The sequence below is a fragment of the Oncorhynchus nerka genome, linkage group LG26, assembly GCF_034236695.1.
Source record: "Oncorhynchus nerka isolate Pitt River linkage group LG26, Oner_Uvic_2.0, whole genome shotgun sequence".
NCBI classification, from domain to species: Eukaryota; Metazoa; Chordata; class Actinopteri; order Salmoniformes; family Salmonidae; genus Oncorhynchus; species Oncorhynchus nerka.
In genome coordinates, this window is record NC_088421.1 from 12,139,392 (window position 1) to 12,165,743 (window position 26,352).

At 44.2% G+C, this 26,352-nt stretch overlaps 1 protein-coding gene across 1 annotated transcript in view; it reads right to left on the reverse strand.

Moving 5' to 3' along the window:
- Nucleotides 1-4,729: 4,729 nt before the first annotated feature.
- Nucleotides 4,730-26,352, reverse strand: part of LOC115110292 (contactin-associated protein 1-like) — a 28,313-nt gene continuing 6,690 nt past the window's right edge. The window contains exons 2-24 of the mRNA XM_065010094.1: nt 24,811-24,912; nt 24,511-24,704; nt 23,705-23,858; nt 23,195-23,398; nt 22,265-22,449; nt 21,721-21,870; nt 21,320-21,581; nt 20,958-21,107; nt 20,326-20,500; nt 13,366-13,472; nt 13,052-13,174; nt 12,217-12,420; nt 11,914-12,070; nt 11,686-11,813; nt 11,416-11,589; nt 10,838-11,056; nt 10,368-10,607; nt 9,956-10,195; nt 8,937-9,064; nt 8,618-8,711; nt 7,206-7,436; nt 7,024-7,068; nt 4,730-4,944 (exon numbers count right to left, since the gene is read on the reverse strand). Of these exons, the coding sequence (XP_064866166.1) occupies nt 4,742-4,944; nt 7,024-7,068; nt 7,206-7,436; nt 8,618-8,711; nt 8,937-9,064; nt 9,956-10,195; nt 10,368-10,607; nt 10,838-11,056; nt 11,416-11,589; nt 11,686-11,813; nt 11,914-12,070; nt 12,217-12,420; nt 13,052-13,174; nt 13,366-13,472; nt 20,326-20,500; nt 20,958-21,107; nt 21,320-21,581; nt 21,721-21,870; nt 22,265-22,449; nt 23,195-23,398; nt 23,705-23,858; nt 24,511-24,704; nt 24,811-24,912 (3,869 nt within the window). The 3' untranslated portion in view covers nt 4,730-4,741. The remainder of the gene's footprint in view (nt 4,945-7,023; nt 7,069-7,205; nt 7,437-8,617; nt 8,712-8,936; nt 9,065-9,955; nt 10,196-10,367; nt 10,608-10,837; nt 11,057-11,415; nt 11,590-11,685; nt 11,814-11,913; nt 12,071-12,216; nt 12,421-13,051; nt 13,175-13,365; nt 13,473-20,325; nt 20,501-20,957; nt 21,108-21,319; nt 21,582-21,720; nt 21,871-22,264; nt 22,450-23,194; nt 23,399-23,704; nt 23,859-24,510; nt 24,705-24,810; nt 24,913-26,352) is intronic.

Below are 26,352 nucleotides of genomic sequence, written 5' to 3' on the forward strand. Positions count from 1 at the left end.
TTACAATATGCATCTTGTCGTTGAGTACCATTGTCAGTCAAGAGATAATTCTGGTTTCCTCAGAAATGCATTTCCTCAATCCTCAACCCTAACCCTAGCTTCTTGTCCACATCCCGGTTCAACACTAATCCTCAACCCTAACCCTAGCTTCTTGTCCACATCCCGGTTCAACACTAATCCTCAACCCTAACCCTAGCTTCTTGTCCACATCCCGGTTCAACACTAATCCTCAACCCTAACCCTAGCTTCTTGTCCACATCCCGGTTCAACACTAATCCTCAACCCTAACCCTAGCTTCTTGTCCACATCCCGGTTCAACACTAATCCTCAACCCTAACCCTAGCTTCTTGTCCACATCCCGGTTCAACACTAATCCTCAACCCAACCCTAATCCGGTTCAACACTAATCCTCAACCCTCTTGTCCACATCCCGGTTCAACACTAATCCTCAACCCTAACCCTAGCTTCTTGTCCACATCCCGGTTCAACACTAATCCTCAACCCTAACCCTAGCTTCTTGTCCACATCCCGGTTCAACACTAATCCTCAACCCTAACCCTAGCTTCTTGTCCACATCCCGGTTCAACACTAATCCTCAACCCTAACCCTAGCTTCTTGTCCACATCCCGGTTCAACACTAATCCTCAACCCTAACCCTAGCTTCTTGTCCACATCCCGGTTCAACACTAATCCTCAACCCTAACCCTAGCTTCTTGTCCACATCCCGGTTCAACACTACCCCCAGCCTCAACCACAACCTTAACCCTAGCTATTATATCCTACTTTACTCTTTGAATACCATGAGGTCCTGGAGCTTGGCTTCAGGTAACACCAACTTACTTTACCCACTGGTTTCATCTTAGGTGTTCCAATTTTTCCCATACCAACATGTATTTATTAGGACTGTACACGAGACAGACACATTGTGCCTTTGTCAACAGGTAAAGGGAAACTACACCGTTTTAATTTCCTTCAGGATTCTTTATTGAAGTGTCAGTTTGGTTTTGCTTTGATTAACATAGTAATGGTCATTTACAGTGAACTTATTACAAAACAAAACCAACATAACAGAAAGGGAGAAAAAAAAAATCAATGTGGTCACAAACACAAAGTCCTGCAGTCGATCACCTTCAGTAGGGTTTTAAGAAACCTGAGACATCCGGTTTTCAGGGATACAGTATCTTCAACCTAGCTTCTTTTCCCCCTGAATGCCAAATGTGGGGCTTTTACACCTGCTACATTAGGTCATACAGTCACTAACTGTCTGGTGCTTCCTCTTGCAAGATTTTATAGGGTAGAGACCCACAGAGGGGTCTGGCCCTCTTAGACTCCCCTGCCTGCTCCTCCCTCTAGCCTTGCCCTAGCTCTGTCTGTAGGCCACTCCTCCACTGTAGGGAACAACACTAGTCTGTCATATGATGACACCATGCATTTAGGATGGACAGAATCCTTGTCTCCTTCACCCTTGTGCTCACTCCCTCAACCCCTTATTAAATTTGAGTCTCCTTTACACAGAGAACCTTAGCTGCTCACCCTGGCGGCCACCCTATAGGGATGGCCAAGTTTATCCGCGGCTAAGTTGATATTCCACTATTTTAAAAAAAAGGTGCTATATAGAACCATAAATGGTTATTTGGATGTCGCCATAGGAGAACCCTTTGAAGAACCCTTTTTGGTTACAGGAAAGGGATCTCATATGGGGACAGCTGAAGAACCCTTTTTTCTAAGAGTGGAAGGTAGGGAACTTGCTGTAGACTGCCAATCAGCTCAGATCTAAGAGCTGAGGCTGTCATACAGTGTAGTCAAGTTTGTGGTCATACACACATCCTTAAAAATACTGATATTTTGACCTGATGAAGATGTTCTGGCTTTACCTGATTACCAAGAGCTGTAGAGCAACATCCGGGTAGGGAGGAGCCTGCCTGGACAGCACCCAATCACTATCTGCTCACTGTTCTGCTATTGGTGGACGACAACAAGTGAGTTGGCTTATTCACATCATCAGTGCAGAGACTATCCTCATCATCAGTAGGGAGGGTTAGGTGACAAACAGAACTGTGAACACACAAACCAGCACGTCTACTGTACATTCAATCACACACACTCCAGGGACCACGCATGGATGGACTAGCCAGTGATGCAGGATGCACATGTACTGTAGTCCATTTCAAATAAACGCATCGCAGCCAGACATTTACATAATATATCAATAAGTCGACTGTTTCCCTAAAAGGCTTCAAAGCACATTTGACCCCAGGTTGTTGACTGGTCTACTATGAGCTCTGTAAGAGGTCATTGTCCATCTCTGTACAAAAACACCTTCCTATTTCTCCAGAGGTGGAACATGTTACTACTCTAATTGCCCAATGCTAACATTAATGCTATTTCAAATGGTACATTCTGACAAATATGGCTTAACAGGCTAAAAACCAAAGATGTTGAAATATGTTCTGTGATGTTTTCTACTGAAACATCGGGAGGGTACTGTATTGTCCACGTCCTGAACATGTGAGAAAGCTATGCTGAATAGTTTTCAGTGTAATGAGTGTACATATCATACAGAGCACACACAGAGAGGAGCAGAGCAGGTCTTGCTGCAGAGCCTGTCCACATTACAGGGTCATGATTAGGATTTTACATTCACACCTCTCAGCCTCCACTCATTTTCAACGGTTTCATACAAACCATAGGAATGAGAAGAAAAAAAGCCGATAAACACCTTATTCATATATTCACGTAATACATATTATGTCTAGGATCCTAACTGCTGCAAGTTGCTGCGAACGGAACAGACACAAAAAATATCTTGAGGTGACCTGAGCTGGAAGCGGCTGATTTTATTGCATTTCATTGCAAGGTGCGATCATCATGCTCTATATATTTTTGCTCTATATATTTTTGCTCTATATATTTTCAAAATGCTCTTATGTTTTCTCTCTTTTTTTCTATGATGTATTCCTGCTTGAGCTTCAAAGGGCGCTGGGTGATGATGTCAGAGACCTAAAGCTTTGGTTACCACGCCACACATTACATGGGTCCAATGACGTTTCACCTACTGGGAACATCTTCCCTGACCGTAACCTCACCCACCGTCTAACCTGAAATCGTGACTTTCCAGACAGGGAAATATCATTGGACCTAAAGAAAGAGAAGCACCATAAGAAGCACCCACCCACTGGGCACAGACGTCACTTCAACGTCTATTCCACGTTGGTTCAACGTAATTTCATTGAAATAATGTGGAAACAACGTTGATTCAGCCAGTGCCCAGTGGGTAAGAAGCAACAGCGGCGGGGGGGCACAGCAGAGCACTGTCCTACAGAGCAGTCAGATGCAAAAATAGTCTAGTGTGGTGAGAAGAAGTACAAGACTGGCATTGACATTGTTGTGGTCCTCTACACAATATGCCAGTGTGTGTGTGTGTGTGTGTGTGTGTGTGTGTTTGCATGTCCGGATGTTCATGCGGAGCAGCTCTTTTCCTGAAAGACATTTGTAATGAGTCCTGACCAGGCTGGTCGACAGGGCTGCTGTTGGTAGGGGCCCCTCCACGCCGGGGCCTCTGAATCTGAAATAGCACCCAGATTTCAGCCGCATGTTCACTCGCTACTGGAAGTCAAACAGAAAACGAAGCGTGGAATGAGGATTACTAGCAATAAGGTTGTCCTGTCCCTGGTACAACATCTCCATTCCCTTTTCTGCAGTGCACCAACGGCCAGTCTCACACCAACACGAATATTACTACCGCTGGGAAACGTCAAACTGCCACGGCTTCTTAGCGCTACCCAGCCATTTCACACGTTACTCTGAGGATTCTGAACAAGAATATTGGCGATCGTCTTATATTCCGAGCCAATCTATTCAGTATGTTTTGTTGATCGTACATGACTGCTTCATTGATTGGTTTGGGAATCGGGTTAGGAATCGCAGAGCATACTGTAATTGGCCAAGCTGCTATCTAATGAAACTAACCATTAATACATGTTCCTCTTTTGTAATTTCATAGGCTGCAATACAACAAATATATGTTTATATGCCTTCCATTATTCTTTAGATATGTCATGTCAAAGCTTAGAGCTCCATGCTTTTTATAGCTTCTTCAATTGGTGTTAAGCAGGACAGGCTGTTTGCAGATGCCAGATTGTGCGTGTTGCTGCAGTTGTTGTTGCTGCACCGTTGCAGCATCTCTCTGTGGTGGATCCTGGCTCACTAGTCAAAGGATGGGGCGAGTGGGATAGTTTGGATGGCTTTATCGAAACGGCTGCAAGAGTGGATGGTCGGAAAGAGTTACACAGTAGATGGCATTGATCTATCAAGTGATCTCAATGACAGACCTGCAAACCAGAAGAGGCTGCTGAATACTGAATACTCATTCCCAAAGTCTCAAATCCTCAATGAACTCATGGGGTTATTTCTGATCTCATTTTGCTCTGTCGAGGCACTTCGGTTGGTCAACCCTTCAATACAGTGTGAGCTTGGTCGGTCGTCACTCACGCAATCCGGGCTTGATTTGATCTCCGAAGCCTGCAAAACTATGAACACATTAGAAAAACAACACTACGTCGAGCACCAGGCTTAAGATAACACATACCTGGGGAAAGGAAAACAAAAACCGAAAAGTAAATCAAAAAGTTAAAGGAATTATAAAACATAAACAGGTATTGTGGTTGTTGTAAGCCCCAAAACCTCCCCACTTCAATCCCTCCCACCCCCTCCTCCCTCCCGCCCGTTCCCCAGCCTGAGGCTAGTCACTCCGAAAGTCTTCCTCTATCGCTGGATATCGCTTCTTCTCCAGGGTCCCTGTCAGGGGCCTGGAGCTGCTGCCTCCAGGGGACTCCAGGAAGTTCTTGGGCTCGTTGGTGTGGTAGCTGCCCTTGTACCGGTACAGATAGATGTAGATGCTGTACAGACCTATGAACAGCAATATCACGGCCGCGGCGACAACAACTAGAGGGAGAAACACACACAGTCAAGGTGTGGATAAAACAACAGTGTGTAGCAAACAGCTGAAAACCCATTGTTCCTCACAGTAGGGTTCTATGACTCATGTTGGAATTGCCACTGTGAAAAGATGTACCTGTATCTCAGTGGATGATACAAATATCCCTTTCAATCAATACCATTGTGACTCAGTTGGTTCTCTGCCAAACTCACTTAACTTCCCTTTAGAGGCAAGCGGTATCCTTTCTTATACAGCCACATATTGTTATGAGGGAACCATCCATCTCAAATGATGTCCAATAACTGGAGGAGGTCGGCAAGGGGACAGCAGGACCGGCCCAGACATCAGAAATCAAACTCACATGTTCTGCGTTACCATAACAACCCTGTACAGATGTATCCAGTACATTAAGCTGAAGCATATATCTGTGATGAATAGTGGAGGGAGGGGCAGCTCTAAATATAGTTGATCCGGTGAGGATCTCAGACAGGGATAGAGTGCAGACGACAGACTCTCTGAGCTGCTGTCCAATCCCATTTTCTTCGCCTCTCATGTTCAACAGATAAAATAAAATATCCTTCTTTACATTCCAGCATTTGTTCTGGTACATGTCACATTTTTAGCTTTTAGCGTGAGGACGTAAAGCCTATTCTGGAATCTGATGGTCTCCGATTTTAGGATTAGGAGATTTTATGAAAATGACAATTTCAACTACTGCTGATCTGTGTCACTAGGGGAGAGAGAGAGGTAGCAAGAGGAAGAGAGAGAGAGAGGTAGCAAGAGGAAGAGAGAGAGAGAGAGGTAGCAAGAGGAAGAGAGAGAGAGAGAGAGAGGAAGAGAGAGAGAGAGAGAGAGATAGCAAGAGGAAGAGAGAGAGAGAGACAGAGAGGGAGGTAGCAAGAGGAAGAGAGAGAGAGAGAGAGAGGGAGGTAGCAAGATGAAGAGAGAGAGAGAGAGAGAGGTAGCAAGAGGAAGAGAGAGAGAGAGAGAGAGAGAGAGAGAGGGAGCAAGAGGAAGAGAGAGAGAGAGAGAGAGAGAGAGAGAGAGAGAGAGAGAGAGGTAGCAAGAGGAAGAGAGAGAGGTAGCAAGAGGAAGAGAGAGCGAGAGAGAGAGAGAGAGAGAGAGAGAGGTAGCAAGAGGAAGAGAGCGAGAGAGAGAGGTAGCAAGAGGAAGAGAGAGAGAGGTAGCAAGAGGAAGAGAGAGAGAGAGAGGTAGCAAGAGGAAGAGAGAGAGGGGTAGCAAGAGGAAGAGAGAGAGGTAGCAAGAGGAAGAGAGAGAGAGAGACAGAGAGGGAGGTAGCAAGAGGAAGAGAGAGAGAGAGGGAGGTAGCAAGAGGAAAGAGAGAGAGAGAGAGATGTAGCAAGAAGAAGAAGAGAGAGAGAGAGAGAGAGAGAGAGAGAGAGAGAGAGGAAGAGAGAGAGAGAGAGAGGTAGCAAGAGGAAGAGAGAGAGAGAGAGAGAGAGAGAGAGAGAGAGAGAGAGAGAGAGAGAGAGAGGTAGCAAGAGGAAGAGAGAGAGAGAGAGAGGTAGCAAGAGGAAGAGAGAGCGAGAGAGAGAGAGAGAGAGAGAGAGGTAGCAAGAGGAAGAGAGAGCGAGAGAGAGAGGTAGCAAGAGGAAGAGAGAGAGAGAGAGGGAGAGAGAGGTAGCAAGAGGAAGAGAGAGAGGGGTAGCAAGAGGAAGAGAGAGAGAGAGGTAGCAAGAGGAAGAGAGAGAGAGAGAGAGAGAGAGAGAGGGAGGTAGCAAGAGGAAGAGAGAGAGAGGGAGGTAGCAAGAGGAAGAGAGAGAGAGAGAGAGGGAGGTAGCAAGAGGAAGAGAGAGAGAGGGAGGTAGCAAGAGGAAGAGAAGAGAGAGAGAGAGAGAGAGAGAGAGAGAGAGAGAGAGAGAGGGAGGTAGCAAGAGGAAGAGAGAGGGACAGGGAGAGAGTGAGAGGAGGCTTAATCTGAATCTTGAGGTAAACTAAGGTCAGGACTCACAGATGGCAGACGACAGATGAACACTTACATTAATAGATTTCACAAAAATCATCCAAGTACAGTTTCATGAGAAATTAGACATTATTGTGAATCGTAAGCAGTAAAAACGTACCTGTCAACCAAAACAGGCCTAGGTCATCGTGGATATATATGTATTCTGAAATTTAAAAAATACATCAATTATGTTATTATGGGGAATTTATATACTATCATCACTAGGTCATAATTGCTGATGGGGTATGTAGTCCCATGTAAAGTAGATCTACTGATGGCTTCTGGGATATGTCGTCTCACCTATAGAAGTGAACCAGTGGTCCGCCTCCCAGGGGACATATCCATGGACAGGAGGGAAGGCCCCACAGTTAGACTCGGAGACGAACCCCTGCACGGTGACCGGCGGTTCCGTCTCGTTCGGCCGGAAGAGGGTCTTAAGAGGGGCGTAGATGTTGTACCTCACCCCAGATATACAGCCCACCAGACCAGGACTGTTATGCCTCTGGATCTCATAGTCAATGTCACCCACCTCTGAGGGGGTTAGAGAGAGGGACAGAGGAGTTACAATGTGCACATCCACCTCAACTAATTCCCAAACTTACAGTGGGACAACTGATACCTTACTTCCACAGTTTATTTGGATAGTACATCTGTAGATGCTCCACAGACTATCAGTGACATTTGAACTATCTACTAACCCTAGTTCTAACCCTAATCCTAACCCTAAACTTAACCCTAACCCTAACCTTAACTCTTACCCTAACCATTATTCTAACCCTAACCGTAACCATAACCTCAGCAAGCAGTTGCTTATCAACAGATAGTTTGTTGATAGTATGACCATCTGCAGAGCACCTACAGATGGACTCTCCGGAATATCCAAATAAAGTGTGACCAAATCAATTCTCAATAGGAAAGCAGAAATGTTTCAGCTGGGGTTTAAAGTTTATCCAGAACTCAGATTGGAAGGCGTGGGCTTACTTGAGAAATCTTGTTGTAATAAATATATAAGACAAATGCTTCATTCACAAAACCAATTTACACCGAGAGGAAAGTTTTTCTGGAACATGCTTATTCCTGACATTGTCTGGCTGACATGTAATTCTATGATTTCCAAATTTGTGGCTATTGATGATATCTGCGTTTTCTGTAAAAAAGAAGGCGAGAATCTGTCTCACTTGTTCTTTGAATGTAAATTTGTGTCAGAATTATGGGAAAACCTTGCAAAGTACTTATTTACCATTATGAACACTGCCTATCATTTTAACATAAAATATATAATATGTTACTATTCCAATGATAACAAAACCACTGAAATGATTGTTAATTATTTTATTCTTGTTGCCAAATACTTTATACACAAACAAAAATTCTATACCAAAATTACCAATTTTTCTGATTTAATATCTTATTAAAACACTAACCCTAGTGAATAACAACAAGAATAACATATTCATGAATCATTATAATAAGATACAGTATTTTCAGAGTGAATATAATTGCACTTAAATTGTTTATTTTTTTGTATTTTATTTTTATTGATATTTTTTGTATGTTTGAGCATTGTTAATACCTGTGTTTGGTTTGCTAGACATGTTGGATGTAGCAATGTAAGTTGATTTTTGTATTATGAATAAAATACATTTATAATAAAAAAGAATAATAATAAAATAAAAAAATGTTTCAGCTGGGGGGGTGAAGTGTAATCTTACCCATCACTCTCCCCAGGAAGATGTTCTTGGGCGAATCAAACCTGCCGTCCTCCACTAGGGTGATCTTCTCCACTATCGGCTCCATGTAGTCCACCTAGGAGTTACACACATCAACACAAACACATTGATATTCACACACAACCATAAACCTGTCAACACGAACAAATAAATCAAAGACTGAAAATACACAAATGCACACAACTCACAAACCAAATAAAGTGGTACCAGACCATCCTGGTTTGTGATTGACTGTTAAACGGTGGTGAAGGAGGAAGGTAGTGTTAACAGGTGTATACATTGGGGCGGAGCGTCAGCGTACCTGTGTCCTGATGGTCCTGTTGTGTCTGGTTATGTTGACGTAGTGGGGGTATCCATCTGCCAGGTTCCTGAAGGACAACTGGTACTTGTGGGTAATCAACCCCAACCTATACCTCATGTCTAAGGTTCCTGTGGAGGGACGGTGCAACAATACACTCCACAGTTCATAATGTAGGGCATTAAAACATTATATTTCCATTAACTTTGTGAGAAGTATGGCTTGTGGCTGCTTCGCGTATTGTCATCTCTACCTTCTTGCCCTTTGTGGTGTTGTCTGTGCCCAGTAATGTTTGTACCATGTTTTGTGCTGCTACCATGTTGTGCTGCTGCCATGTTGTGTTGCTTTCATGTTGTTGTCATATTTTGTTGCTACCATGCTGTGTTGTCATGTGTTGCTGCCATGTTGTTGTCATGTTGTGTTGCTACCATGCTGTGTTGTCATGTGTTGCTGCCTTGCTATGTTGTTGTCTTAGGTCTCTCTTTATGTAGTGTTGTGGTGTCTCTTGTCGTGATGTGTGTTTTGTCCGATACATATATCTTTTTTAAATCCCAGCCCTCTCCCCGCAGGAGCTCTCTTGCCTTTTGGTAGGCCATCATTGTAAATACGAATTTGTTCTTAACTGACTTGCCTAGTTAAAGAAAAAAAGTATAAAACATATTGTAAAGTACAATGATATATTTTTGTCCAAGTCCTATCTTGCTTCGTGTTTCCACTCAAATAAATTGGATGACTGAAGAACATACCACAGGAGGTTGGTGGCACCTTAATTGGGGAGGACAGGCTCGTGGTAATGGCAGGAGCGGAATCAGTGGAATGCCATTCCATTTGCAACCTTCCAGTCATCATTATGAGCCGTCCTCCCCTCAGCAACCTCCTGTGGAACATACAGTAATCCAACGTCAATCAGTGACAGTAAAATCTTCATTCAAAAGCCAGTTCAATTCGAACACTCTCTGCCTTGAATCTTAACCATAATAACCCATAATGTTAAAGCGCTCCTCCCTGCCGAACGTTCCTACCATCTTTCTTCAGGATGACAGCCATGTAGTCCTGGACGAAAGAGCTGATGTAGAGCAGTACAGCCGGCGTCTGGAAGGTACTGAAGCTGAACTCTATCTCATCACTGGTGTCGTTGTAGCCCAGGCTGAAGTTGTGGTAGTGGGGGTCCAGCCAGTTAGCCCACCACTCCTCATTGGTCGTAGGCTTCTTTCTGATGTTGTAGCGTAACCACGAGCCTATCTCAAAGTAGGCCCCAATGTCTAAGGGGGTACAAACAGGATCAAGTTGAGCTAAATGCCCATATTTGGTTATCGCCAACACTGTCAAAATAAATCAAGGTTTTTGTTACTGTAACCCAGTGTGCTTAAGGCCGTCGTAGTGATTCTGGGGCTACATGAAAAACCGAGGTAACCCAACCTGTGTGGAGCTCACCTTTGTGGCAGTAGAATCCGTCAAAGGCAGTGTTGCCGCAGTCACAGGTGTAGGCGGCGTAGCCCTCGATACACTGGGCGGCGTTTCGACACGGTATGGTCGCGTTCAGACACTGGCCCGTACAGTTCCGCCGTATACCCTGTTCCTCATTCGCTTTGCCTTCCAAGTTAAGGGTTACACCGTTCATTCGTAACCCTCGGAGACAGCCCAGGAATGGCCACAGCGTGCGATTGGCTGCGCCTGGATATATTGGGACACCGTCAGTTAATCATCACATTGTAAAGTTGAGCATTTTGGATTAAGAAGAATAAATATGTGTTCGTTATAAGAAAAGGAAAAAAAAACATCTGTTTCCTGCTGTAGTGCTGTTTAAACTCATGGGAATGGACTACATCAACCAATGGGAGAAGTCCAAAATCCTTGTCGACCACCACCCCGCCCTCCCCAGCCCCAGCAGCCAGGTGACGTACCCACGAGGAGAGGGTGGGTGAACTCCATGGTGACAAAGGTCTGGCCAGGGAAGCGTCTCACAGCCCATGGCTGATAGTCCACCTTGATCCTGGCCAACTTCACGTTGAGCTCTGCCTGGACAAAGTGCCACTCGTTGTCGTTTAGAGGCACCGGCGAGCGTAGCGTCACGTTGAGGATGCCGTCTCCCACCATGAATATGAAGACCAGGTTCTGGGTGGCTGGGAGAAGAAGAGACAAAACAGAATGAGGGATGAAATATACTATAGAAATAAATACCGGAAAATATTGATAATATCATTTCTAAACCTTTTCATTCATCAAGTTTCACAGCAACAAAACCTTTTGAAAATTGTAATTCGGAAATTATGTTTCCTTCCTTGGTCCTATGTGGCTTAATCGGTAGAGCATGGCACCTACCATGCCAAAGGTTGTGGGTTTGATTCCTGCTGGGGCCACCCGTATGTACATTTTATACACGCATGACTGTAAGTCACGTTGGAGAAAATCGTATTTTAAATAGTGTATATTATATGAGTAATTTCATGTGATTCACACTAGATAATCTGTGGTAATTTACTGTTGAGCTCAATGCGTATGAAGTTACGGAGCCAGTCGTCTGAGTTCTCCAGGAAGACTCCGTGGGGGCGGTAGGTTTTAAAGTGGAAGGAGATGTCGATGGTGCTGCCTGGCCTGAAGGTGGGGAACTCGATGTAGGTGGGCTTGGTGAACGATATGGTATTCCAGATGCTCCCTGTGAGGACAACGAGGCCATGAGATCCAAACCAGAACCACGATAAACAATCGTTTGACTAATTATATACAGCAGAATGGTTTAACTACAACTCACTGTCGCCATGGCAACGTAGGGGCCCGAGGCTGATGTGGGCCTTTGACCCTGTCCTGTTGGTGTCCCCCACCACCACCTTCCTCACTGGGAGGTGGTCCTTCCACATCAGATAGCCCTTGTCTGAGTACCTGCACAATAGGTTCCATTTGTACAGTAATGTATATCAATCTATGGAAACACCTTTCTAAAAGTTATAGAATATAGTCTTTCAAATCCTTTCTCTCTCACCATTGGCGGTAGTCAGCGTCACAGTTACAGTGAAACCTGGCGTCAGTGCAGGTCTGGTTGATAGCACAGCCACACTTCCCACTCTCAGGGAAAGCCCCGCCCCAGTACTCGTGACTCTCGTTATTCCGACCAATCCAGAAACTGTACGGTCTCCCATCTGAATGACATGACAATAGAGCAATGGAATATGATTATTATGATTTCATCATTGAAATGTTCTATGATATACATATACAAATAGGTACAGATTCAGGTGCTTTCAATAGCTACCACTGCCCATAGGCCCTAATCAGTCCTACTCACTGGGCGTGTTGAGGATGCGTGACTTGTAGCAGGAGTAGTCGATCCACTGTTCACAGTACATGGAGGTGTTGGCCAGTGCTGTGACATCGTCCCAGGAGGCATTCCAGTAGTTGACATCTCCTATGTAAGGACGGTCCACCGTGCTACCGGTCACCTTGATACCGTCGATACGGTCATGCATCACTATCGTCCATGCCTTGTCGGCTTTGTCAAGAGACAAGGAAGGGGTTGACATTAAAGGGTAAAAATGTATGATTGTGTAAGTGAGAAAGAGAGAGAACTAGCGAGAGACAAAGTGAGAGAAAGCACATCTACTACTGAGGAATCTGTTTTTGTGCCATGCTGTGTCCAGAGATCTGATATTATCACAGACAGCTCTAACGCAGTAGACCCTGACTAATCTAAGGGATTTACATGGAACCTACAGTAATAGATTTTGGTTAATTGGATAGGATTGTATGGAGAATAATCTGTCCCCACAACCAATTACTGATCTGGCTCCAAACTGGTTCTCCATTGTCCTTGTTGGAGTTCATTATTCCATGATCAACATCCAACAGATGTGGCCCTGCTGTCTCCTGTGCTGCTGCTGTTGCCTTGTCATTCCTCATGGGACACACAGTCAACATTCACCTCAACCTGAACACAGTTTAATATCAGGGTCTCTGCCTCAACATGTTCAATAACAGTCCATTTCTGAAAGGTACTGTAAGCACTGACTCCCGTTATGTTCGATATGCACCATGGAATCATGTTGGTCAGATGGTATAATATAATTGTATACTAGTACATGTTATGAATGCATAAAAATGCATTTGACAAGCCAGTTACTCACATTTCATCGTGCAGTACACCTCGAATGGTTTCAAGGGTCCGCTCAGGTCCGGGTCTATGGTATAATTCCCTGACCAGGATTTACCAGTAAGTCTGTAGGCCTCACACGACTCTTTGTAGACCGCTGTTGGGGAAGAGAGAAGCCGAAGTTGTATTTTAACTTACACCAGCAAGGTTTTAATGATGACATGGGTCTGTCTCACACTACCGCAGGATATAGGCCTCAACAAACTGGTTGTTACACTGGCGAGGTTACGACAACATGCTGTCATTAGTACTCGCAAACAACATTAGGCTCTCTCAGGAAATACTCACACATATGGCACACCTCCCCTTTGTAGCCTGTGTTCTCGCACAGACATATGAAGTCATCCCAGGACTGGATGCATCTGCCCTCGTGTTCACAGGGGTTTGGAGTACATCTAGAGAGCACACCATGCAGGAGTGTGGGTATAAGTCAAATGGGGCATGTACAGTGCATTCGGAAAGTATTCAGACCCCTTGACTTTTTCCACATTTTGTTACGTTACAGCCTTTTCTAAAATGGATTACATTATTGTTATCCCTCAACAATCTACACACAATACCCCATAATGACAAAGCGAGAAAAAAAATGTTGACATTTTTGCAAATTTATTACAAATACAAAACAGAAATACCTTATTTACATAAATATTCAGACCATTTGCTATAAATCTCAAAATTAAGCTCTGGTGCTTCCTGTTTCCATTGATCATCCTTGAGATGTTTCTACAACTTGATTGGAGTCCACCTGTGGTAAATTCAATTGATTGGAAATTATTTGGAAAGGCACACACCTGTCTATATAAGGTCCCACAGCTGAGAGTGCATGTCAGTTCAAAAACCAAGCCGTAAGGTTAAAGGAATTGTGCGTAGAGCTCCGAGACAGGATTGTGTCGAAGCACAGATCTGGGGAAGGGTACCAAAACATTTCTGCAGCATTGAAGGTTCTCAAGAACACAGTGTCCGCCATAATGCTTAAATGGAAGAAGTTTGGAACCACCAAGACTCTTCCTAGAGCTGGCCGTCCGGCCAAACTGAGCAATTGGGGGAGAAGGGCCTTGGTCAGGGAGATGACCATTCCCATTCCAACATGACAGAGCTTGAGAGGATCTGCAGAGAAGAATGGGAGTAACTCCCCAAATACAGGTGTGCCAAGTTTGTAGTGTCATACCCAAGAAGACTAGATGCTGTAATCGCTGCCAAAGGTGCTTCAACCAAAGTTGGGTCTGAATACTTATGTAAATGTGATATTTAATTTATTCATCTTTTGCTAATTATTCCAAAAACCTGTTTTTGCTTTGCATTATGGGGTATTGTGTGTAGATTGATGAGGAGAAAAAAATATTTAATACATTGATATAACAAAATGTGGAAAAAGTCAAGGGTCTGAATACTTTCTGAATGCTCTGTACACTAAGTACACAAAACATATATTTCCATGACATAGACTGACCAGGTGAATCCATGTGAAAGATATGATCCCTTATTGATGTCACTTGTTAAATACACTTCAATCAGTGTAGATGAAGGGGAGGAGACAGGTTATCAAAGGATTTTTACGTCTTGAGACAATTGAGAGATATGGATTGTGTGTGCCATTCAGAGGTTGAATGGGAAAGACAAAATATTGAAGTGCCTTTGATAACTGTTGGGTTTTTCAGTTTCCCGTGTGTATCAAGAATGGTCCACCACCCAAAGGACATCCAGCCAACTTGACACAACTCTGGGAAGCCTTGGAGTCAAAATGGGCCAGCTTCCCTGTGGAACACTTTCGACACCTTGTAGAGTTGAGGCTGTTTTGAGGGGGAAGGGTGCAGGGGATGTAACTCAATATTAGGAAGGGGTTCCTAATGTTTGGTATACTCAGTGTATTTTGTTCGTTATATGGTAACAAGAAAACATTATTTGGGTGGTGAAAGAGTATGAAAGGACATGAGAGGATGAGGTCACTCAATATCTTTCTCTCTCACTTTTCTGTAGGACTCTGGCAGGTTTTATTTACTGTATGAGGGAAGATTTAAGGGCTGTGGTCGGCTCTGGGGTGGGCGTTGTCTGCAGCCCCTCAGCCCTTAGCGTCAACTGATAAATTACTGTACAGGTCTTTCATATCATTTACACATATTGGTCTCAATATTGATTCTCGGGATCACTAAGGGTGTTTTCACACATAGTTTTGATCTATAGTTTGAATCAGAAGTTTGATTATTTGTTACATTGCATTTTTTTCCGGTTGATTTCACATTGGGGAAAAATGCTCACGTTAAATCCATCTATGATTCTCATGAAGCGTCACTTGTGTGCCCCAATGTTCGTATTACTTCCAACAACATTGACGGAGGAAACAGCGCAATAGCTGATCTAACTGTGTTGTGAACAGCCTTTATTCAGTCGCCTATAGCCCCAGTTTAGCCCCATCTTCCCTAATCTGCATCGGATGCACTCATAAATGCATTGCTACTGACAGAATGTTTCAGAGATACTGTATCAAGTTATGATGCTGTGTGCATTTCATCAAATGCTCACAGTCAAACAACCAATAATACAGCATAACTCCTAAATTGAACTCTGGTGTGTTCACCAACTCAGTTCGGATAGTGTGGACTTGAATACTCTATCTGCACTAGGGAGAACAATAAACAATGCACCATGGTTCGCTCAAAAAGGGTGGTCTCGGGAACGATTACATTTGTACCATGGTGCAGTTCTTACAGGTGAGAATGCAGTACAGACCAAACAGTGAAAAAAACAGAGTCGGCAGTATTATTGGTTATTATAGTATATTGGACTAGTATTATTGGTTATTATAGTATATTGGACTAGTAGCATTTGATGAAACGCACACGGCATCATAACTTGAGATATTTGAAACATTCTGTGAATACCAGTGCATTTATGAGCGCATTCGATGCAGATTAGGGGAGACTGGGGCTATAATGGGGATATACAGTAGGATACTGAACATAGGCCATTCGATGCAGATTAGGGGAGACTGGGACTATAATGGGGATATACAGTAGGATACTGAACATAGGCCATTCGATGCAGATTAGGGGAGACTGGGGCTAACGGGGATAACAGTAGGGATATACAGATTAGGATACTGAACATAGGCCATTCGATGCAGATTAGGGAGACTGGGGCTATAATGGGGATATACAGTAGGATACTGAACATAGGCCATTCGATGCAGATTAGGGAGACTGGGACTATAACGGGGATATATAGGATACTGAGGATACTGAACATAGGTCATTCGATGCAGATTAGGGAGACTGGGACTATAACGGGGATATACAGTAGGATACTGAACATAGGCCATTCGATGCAGATTAGGGGAGACTGGGACTATAACGGGGATATACAGTAGGATACTGAACATAGGCCATTCGATGCAGATTAGGGGAGACTGGGACTATAACGGGGATATACAGTAGGATACTGAACATAGGCCATTCGATGCAGATTAGGGGAGACTGGGACTATAACAGTAGGGATATACAGTAGGATACTGAACATAGGCCATTCGATGCAGATTAGGGGAGACTGGGACTATAATGGGGATATACAGTAGGATACTGAACATAGGCCATTCGATGCAGATTAGGGGAGACTGGGACTATAACGGGGATATACAGTAGGATACTGAACATAGGCCATTCGATGCAGATTAGGGGAGACTGGGGCTATAACGGGGATATACAGTAGGATACTGAACATAGGCCATTCGATGCAGATTAGGGGAGACTGGGGCTATAACGGGGATATACAGTAGGATACTGAACATAGGCCATTCGATGCAGATTAGGGGAGACTGGGGCTATAACGGGGATATACAGTAGGATACTGAACATAGGCCATTCGATGCAGATTAGGGGAGACTGGGGCTATAACGGGGATATACAGTAGGATACTGAACATAGGCCATTCACGTTGTAGTTAGAGAGGCTATTGCGCTGTTTCCTGTTGTTGGAAGACCAAAGCGAAAAATAATATGAAGATTTGGGCACACAAGTGATGCTTGATGATAATCATACATGCATTTTTTCCAATAAATAAATGGCTTACATGGACACGTGGTTTTGGTTAGGAATTTTAGTTTGTTTGATATTTGGCAATGTGAAACCAACCAAACCAAATTGAAAAAAAATACAATGTAACAAATAATTGAACCATAGATCAAAAACTGTGTGTGAAAACACTCGGAAACACCAGGAAACCAGGAAGACTCTGAACCACCAAGGTTGACTGCGCCACAGACATAGTCATGCTGCTACCCTCGTGAAACAGAGCAGGCATCGAGAAAGTATCATACATCATAAAGCAGATAAATATGTAACATCCTGATGTAAGCATGTGACACCAATACAAACTAGTACACAATGGTTTCGAACACAATGGTCTTTGCACATGATTTTGGAGAGAAACTAGCGTTCGCCCCGAATCTTTTTCATATAAAAGGAGGGGAGAAATGGAGGAGGAGAAAGGAGTCATTGTAGAAAACGGTGGACTGAAGTTTAGTGTTACATGTGATGGTATTACATTGACATTTTTCTAAAATGTTGATCTCTCAAACGTGTTGCAGTGAGAGAGGTTACATGTGGCGTGTCCGTCAAAATACTTTATACGTAACATGGATCCTACTCTGATGTAAATAATCCTCCCTGTCCAGACAGGTGCATTCAACTGAGAATAGCCCCTGTCATCAACCGGTACTACATCTCCTGGAGGTGTCTGAGTGTTATATGTCCCACGTCTGCCATGGGGGCTGAGATGAGAGGCCTTCTCAGAATGATTCATCCCTATAGCAATGAGCCTTGACTCCTATAGCAATGAGCCTTGACTCTGTCTGTCACATTGGTCCATCAGCAATCAGGATGGAACATTCCAACACTATCTCTGTACTCCACTGATATTACAAGGCTGAGTATAGTGTTCAGAATGCATCCAATCAGTTTACCCATGGATTCATCATGGATACTGTATGTAACCTTTGCCCTTGTGCTACTATTGTCTAGCCCAGGCCTGGGCAACGGCCAGCCCACGACCTGATTCAATATGGCCCGCAGAATCATGCTCAGATAATGTAAAGAATTTGCGATAGTGAAGTTTTGAAAAACGTATTTGTTATTCAAATTAAAAGCCCAATGAATACTCACCTTTTGTGTAATGATTTAACTCCTACCGCTTGTGGGACAACTTGTCCCGACACTTCCAGACGAAGCATGCAGAGAAATATAGGAATACGTCTTCTGAGCAGAGGGCAGGTGCATTTTGCTTTCTCCGTTGCAAAAGCAGCAAGGACTTGTCACAAAACTGCACTCAGCAAACGACAGAATTGCGAGAGCTAGCTATGAACTGTCCTACAAAATTGCTAAACATAGCAAGCCATTTGCTGAGGGTGAATTCATTCAAGAATGTTTCATTGACTCTGCAGCAATACTTTGCCCCGACAAGAAAGGGCTGTTTGAAAATGTTTCCCTGTCAAGACGAACAGTGACACGGCGTGTTGAGGACATGGCAGAGAATATGAACAACAGTTGAAAGACAAGGTAAAGGATTTCACCTATTTCTCCTTGGCCCTGAACGAGAGCAGTGATGCACGTGACACGACGCTGTTGTTGATATTCTTACCAGGCATAAGCCCAGACCTTGAAATTACAGACGAGCTTGCTTCAGCGCAGTCAATGAAGAGCACAACCACAAGGAAAGGTTTATTGGAGGAGGTTAATAAGTATGTGGCAAAGCTGGGACTGAGTTTTGAAAAGTTATCCTGTGTGACCACTGATGGGTGCCCAAACATGACAGGAAAAAACATTGTCCTTTTGAAAAGGATACAAGATCAAGTAGCTGAGCTGTACCCAGATCAGACAATGATTGCATTATTCATCTGGAAGTGCTCTGTAAATGTTTATGAAAATAAGCCATGTTGTGGATACAGTCACTAAAGTGGTAAACTTCATAAGAGCAACATCTTTAAACCACAGGCAGTTTGTCTCGCTGTTGGCAGAGACAGAGTTGGGTCTTGCAGATCTCCCTTACCACACAAACATGAGATGGCTGAGTTTGGGGAAGGTGTTGAAAAGGGTGTGGGACCTGAAGTCAGAGATGGATTAAGAATAATTGGCTGATTTTGCCTTCACCGTGGACATCATGAATGAACTGAATTCCAAACTACAAGGGAAGGGCCTTTTTGCACATCAGATGTACAGCCTTGTCAAAGCCTTCAAGGGAGAATTATTCCTCCTGACCCGCCCAGTAGAAGCCAACAATCTCACCCACCTTCCCACACTACTAGTCTGTTCCCTATCAGATGACCAGCGGGAGAAGTATACATCGCTGCTGTGTGCTTTGAACGGAGAGTTTTCTTGTCGTTTTGAGGATTTCAAAGTGTTGGAAAATGACATGCTGTTGGTTTCCTCTCCTTTCACCTTCAATGTGGATAACGCTCCCACTGACCTGCAACTTATCGATCTTCAGTCTGATGCAGTGATTGGAGAACTACTCAAAACAATGTCACTGACGAGGTTCTATGCATCTCTTGATGAACAAAACTTTCCAAAGATTAGGAGTCATGCTCAGAAGACGTTTGTAGTGTTTGGGTCAACCTATGTATGTGAACAGACATTTTCAGTGATGAATTATATCAAGGCACTCTCTTACTGATTCTCATCTCTTACTGATTCTCACCTCTCAGCAATCCTGCGCATAGCGACAGAAACTATACCTGACTTCACTGCTCTAGTCAATGCCCATCAGAGACTTCACTCCTCACACTGATTGAGCAGTGTAAATGTAATGTTGAGCTCTCTCTCTGTCTTGTGTTTTTGAGCATACTCGTTAACAAGAGTTCTGTCCGTGGTGCTGAAAGCATAGTGTACTTTTCCCTCCATGTAGTTCATTCTCTGTTTAATAAAGAAAATACCTACCAAAAGGAGAACATGGATGTGGTTTATTTCTGTGCATAAAATAAGTAGCATATCTGGACGTGATTTACAGTAGATATACGTGTCAACACAGTCATACACATGATGTATAATCCTGTAATATGATTCTGGCCCGCGATGGCAAAAATATATTCTAATGTGGCCCTCCATGGAAAATAATTGCCCAGGCCTGTCCTAGTATGTTGCAAACAAACCTTTTCACCATAGTATCTTAGTCTGTGCCCCTCCCCCTCTGCCCACCTCCTCCTCCGTATATATGTCTCTGATGACCCCTCCTTCTGCTCTGTCTGTCACTGATGCCCCCTACCTGTCAGTGATACCACAGGTGCCCAACAACAGTTCAGCGTAGCGTCCCCAGCGTCGCTGCAGGATGATGTCGATGTCCACCGGCTCGTTGTCGATAAAGATCTGCTGCATGCAGCCGTGGAAGTGGTTCAGCTTGGTCTCACACTTCCTGATCGTGTTGTTAGTCTTCGGACACCCTGAGGATCAAAGCACAGAGGGAGGTGTGAAGATATGTTCCTATTGGGTTGTCATTTTGATAGTGAGAACATCAAAATGGTGGCTAGCGGTTAAGAGCGTTGGGCCAGTAACGGAATGGTCACTGGTTGAAATCTCCAAGCTGACAAATCTGCCGATGTGCCCTTGAGCAAGGCACTTAACCCTAATTGCTCCTGTAAGTCCGTCTGGATAAGAGTGTCTGCTAAATGACAAAAAAAGTCAATAAATAAATAAATAATTATAAAACAAATAATGTAGATGAACAGTGTTCTGGTATATAAAAGAGCAAAAGTAGTGCACTATAAAGGGAATTGGGTGCCATTTGGGACGTACCCCAGGTCTGGTCAACAGCTCACTTCCAGTGGTTGCTATTGTAATGTATGTTGATGTTGGGAACAGTAAAGTGAAGAGCCAAAACAGGTGTGGTGAACAGCTCACCTCCAAAGAAGTAGCGGTCCCCTGTGCGGACAGTGAAGGGGTTGGTGATTTTCAGCGGAGAGCCCTCCTCCTCATCTATGGTGATGGACAGTAGGTTGTCCCTGGCTGCTACGTCTACCGTGTGCCAGAAACCGTCATTCAAACGGTAACCTGAAGAGGAGAACAAACAGAAACAACATTAGAACAGCTTTAGATGTAATGAATGAGCCATCAGTATGAATGCAACATAATCCAGTATTCATTTGACAAAAAGCTGCATCTTCTACCGTCTCAACAAACGTTCTGCACATTATTTCGAATTTGTAGAAGAGTAAGAATTTATTAACGAGGCAGGGTGAGTTCAGTTCCACATTTTGGCTCACCTGCTGCGAACTGTAGTTTCTTCTTGCCTGGCTGAAAGAGTGTGACATTGACCTGTCCCTCACTCAGGCCCAGCTCCAAGGCTCCCAGGTCGTCAGCGAAGCGTGTAAACATCAGCAGGCCTGTGTAGTCCCAGGAACGGAACTTAAACTTGACAAACATCCGAGGCTTCCTGAAGAACCCAGGCACCTGCAGGTAGTTGTTGGGCCCGGCGAAGGTCATGGGCTTCCATAGGATGTCACGGCACGCGTAGTGCATCTTTTTCTGAGAGAAAAGAATCATTGCATTTACAACAAACTATACGAGGAAAGATTAGCTACATCACTGTAGGTCACAGGTAAATTGTGTGTGTGTAGGTAAACGAGTACGTGATGCAGAGGTGAAGTCGGATGAGAAGCTACACCTGCCGAGGGATGCGTATCTCAGGCTCCTGGTCCTGGGCCATGTTGATGACGTTGATCCCGTTGATGAAGACGTTCTCCAGGCAGCCACGGAAGTTAGGAACCTCTGGGAGGTGGGGCACATTGGGCTCAATCACTCCGCCCACATACATCTAGGAGAGTACCAGCAGAGGAATAAATGAGATAAATGTACCCGTATGATCAATGGAATATTATACTCAAAGGTACACATGTATTTGCTGGTTGTTTTTTAACCATTATTTAACTAGGCAGGTCAGTTAAGAACAAATTCTTATTTTCAATGACGGCCTAGGAACAGATCATGTGTATATCAACAAAGTACACCTTGAATGACAAGCAGGCGCCAGGTAAATAGTAGGCTGATCTCTGTTTATGACCATTGACCCCTTCTATGACCACTTCCTTCCTGTCCTTATGGACCACTGTCACAAGCCTGACTCCAAACTCTCCAGGCCCACTACCTTCTAATGTTCAGCAACAGAAAAAATGTCCAGACACACCTTAGCGTCTAGTTCTACGACCAACCTGAGTGTCCAGGTCTATGTAGGTGAAATCTCCTTTGCTAATGGCCGTCTCAGTGTGGGCGTCCACTGTGAAGTTGACCTGTCGACCGTAGCGCTTGATGGTGACGTAATGCCAGTGCTGGTCATCTAGTATGTTGCCAACGGTCATTGTGGTCCGACCGTCCACCTGGTTGACCGTACTGCTTCCTTTAATAGGAGAACGGACATGAATGACGTAAGAATTTGATGGGATGATGCTATGTGAAACTCATTCAATAATCAAGTTCGCTATAGTTCGCTATAGTTCGCTATAGTTCGCTATAGTTCGCTATAGTTCGCTATAGTTCGCTATAGTTCAAGCTATAGTTCGCTATAGTTCGCTATAGTTCGCTATAGTTCGCTATAGTTCAAGCTATAGTTCTATAAGCTATAGCTATACTGTAGGCCGTTTAGCAGATGCTTTCATCCAAAGCGACTTAGAGTTCGACTTACACGACTTACAGCGTGTATACATTTTTCTATAAATGTTTCCTTTAGAGAAGGTGGAGCTGAAGTAATGGCTATACCAACCCGAGTTCTCCTCACAGATACAGAAGCCTAATGTCTGCTTCAGCAGTAATGGAGGATTGACAGGGATATTCAAGCCCTGTTTTTCATCCAGTAAAGAGAACTAGATCTAATCTAAGAAACGGAACCCTTAAGTCATATCCCAGCCTATCAGATTGTATAATCACCCCACAACACGAATATTTATGTTCCATTAAGCATTTCATCTTGTGTTTATGACAATGAGCAGATTGAATTTCCTTTGACTTCCATTTGTTTCGATTTGATCCTTCACAGACCAACAGGTCAGAGTGCTTCTTATCTGTCCTCCATCTATGGCATACCGCACTCTGACCAGTTTAGAGTCTCTGCCCAGCCGTACCCCACGCATTCCAGCTGATCCTACCTAGGCCGATGGTGAGGACGAGGCGTCCTTTCCTCAGCTCCAGGGTCAAGATGTCTCCCTGGACTCCCTCACTGTGTAGCAGCAGCCCGTCCTGCTCCAGGGTCTTAAAGTTCACGGCAAAATGGTCCTGCAGGGTCCGGAACCTCTTCCCTGGGAACATGAAGGCCACCGAGTCGTCCCCGTTCATCTGCATCACGTAGGAGTCTGGCCGAGAGAGAAGGGGAAAGTGGTTAGATGTTAGAGGTCGAATGGCACATTTGTGATCCTATGAAGATTCAAATGGTTGAGAGGCTCAAAAGTGTTCCTGTGATATGGTGTAGATAGATGTTTGATAGATACTGTTTGAAGTTGGTGTCATTGAGTTGTGAGGGTTAACTCAATTGACTGTTGAGGTTAGTTACTGACTGTTAACTGTGTTAGTTGCATGACTGTTGAGTGTGCTATCTTGAGATTTCGAAGAAGACTCCTACAGCAAATTATAGTTACACTGGTTCTGAAATATGTCCTCACCGTAAGCACAGCCAAACACCTCCAGCCTGACGCCAATCTTGCCTCCATTCTCTGTGTTCCACCCCAGGGGCAGGAGACGGATGTGTTTGGCTGTGAAGGCATAGTGGAACACATTCCTCTTCACCTGGTGGTAGTTCCAGTTCCCAGGCATCGTCTGTGCACAGCAGAGGGGGGGGAGAGAGAGAAATAGAGAGAGAGAAATAGAGCAAGAGAAATAGAGAAATAGAGATAGATAGAGAGAGAGAGAGAGAGAGAGAGAGAGAGAGAGAGAGAGAAGAAATAGAGAGAGAGAGAGAGAGAAATAGAGAGAGAAATAGAGAGAGAAATAGAGAGAGAGAGAGAGAGAAAGAAGAAGAAGTTATTCATTCAGTAATAAACAGATAAAAACAGATTAGTGTTTTCAAACTCTCTCACTGAGGGATAATGTGGTAATGTTGTCTCTATTAACTGTTACTCTGTGGTGAACATTTCTAGAATGAACATGAAATCAAACAACCCACTGGGAACACACTGGTTGAATCAACGTTGTTTCTATGTTATTTCAATGAATTTCAATGAAATGACATTGAAACAACGTGGAATAGACATTGATTTGAAGTCTGTGCCCAGTGTGAACAGACTGCAAAGGATTACATTTGATTGACTGTTTTTTGACCTGACAGACCCCAACCTAAATGGATAGTTCACTCAAATGTCATCATTTCATAACAGTCACTCCGAGCCTGAAGACAACTTTCAAGCTGAGAACAAATAATCAATAATTTGAGTAGATTATCCCTTTAACCCCCCCCCCCTCCCCTCCCTACCGAGTTCCCTCCTTTCATAACGTAGGGCGTCCAGGAGTCGGGGCGGTCACCATAGAGAAGGGTGTACTTTGTGACCCAGTCATAGGAATTGAAGGTGCCCTGGGTGGCGATGGCCTGGATGCGGTACTTCCTCTTCAGATCAATCTGCAGCCAGGGCTGTCTGTCCCGGGGGGACGGGGACCAGCCACTGCTCCCTGGAGGAGGAACGCAACACACACACACACACGTCATCAACCAGAACTCACACTCTGACTTCATTACACACAAAACACACACATAGATATAGCCAAGAAAACTAACCATACAATTTGGCAAAGTTGGCCGAGTACAAAAAGTTATATCTGGAAGAGGCCAAGAAGGAGTTGGCATAGAGCGAAGATACCAAGGGATCAACACATTCATCTAGAACAAAAGATGAGAGAGAAGAGGCGGTTAAACACAGAGATTACAGTAATACTCAGACTACACAAGACATCATTCTCCAAAACCGTTCAAATCACACGATAACATCAGGGATTTCAGCTGAACAGAACCCAACATGTCTAGTGGTGCCTCTCCTCACACAGATAAGGGACAGATGTTGGATTGCAACTAATTAAGCACGGCATAATCTGTCCTGTTGCTGGGCCACAAGCTATGAACAGTCAACAAGTCTGATTACATTCAGAGGCAGGAAAACAAAAGCACAGACTAATTAGGCCTCTCTGTGGTGTGCAGTAATAACCCTTCCACAATATGACCTCCCATCTGCACAGTGCACGGTGCAGTCATCTGTAATGCTACAGTGTAAAATGTCTCCTTAAGAACAGGTGGAGCTGTACTGATGAATCTAACCATCAAGCCTCCCAGATAAAGATGCAGAGACCTAACTAATGTCTTTATTTCAGCAGTAATGGATGGTGGATTGAGTCAGGCATGAAACCAGAAGCCAGTAAGCATTTTTACACTGTGCCTGTGAGATGAATGATCATTATCAAGAAGAAAACCTCCACCCATCCCCTTTTTATTGAGCTAAAGAAATAAATGGAATATACAGAGGGCTTTCAGCTTTGCAAACACATTTGGAAATGAACAGTGCGAGTGCGAGTGTGTGTGTGTGTGTGTGTGTGTGTGTGTGTGTGTGTGTGTGTGTGTGTGTGTGTGTGTGTGTGTGTGTGTGTGTGTGTGTGTGTGTGTGTGTGTGTGTGTGTGAGCGTGTGAGCGTGTGTGCGTGTGCGCGCGTGTGTGCGTGTGTGCGTGTGTGCGTGTGTGAGCGTGTGTGCGTGTGTGCGTGTGTGTGTGTGTGCGCGCGAGCGTGTGTGTGTGTGTGTGTGTGTGTGTGTACGTGAGTGATCATATACATCTGTTTTGCATGAACTACTATGCAGTTAATGAACAGCGTTACTGACTGAGGCCTTGTCTCAGGGAGATGGGAGATAGCTGGTGTTATTCTATGGGTGCCGAGTGGACAGATAGCAGCAAAATAAATCAGAGGCCTTCCCTCATCGTCTCATCAACCGTCTGTCTCATCCGCCGTCCCCCCTCCTCGATAAATACCCTCAGCAATTAGGAATCACTATAATTCTGCCTAATCTTGTCACTGGCACAGATAAACCCACTATGTCCTCACCACGGTCACTAGAAAACACTGCCTTATCTTCTGCAATGTCATAACATGTCTGTTACTCCTCCGCACAGCTCAGAGCCATGTAGATAGGTGGGAAAGGAATAGATAGAGGGATAGTTGGACATGAAGGCTGAGAAGATGGAGAGAGAGAAAAAGACAAAGGGGGGAAAGAAAGAGAAACCCAAATCTCACAGTACAAAACCTGGGGAGGCTAAAACAATACTCCTCCCCCCACC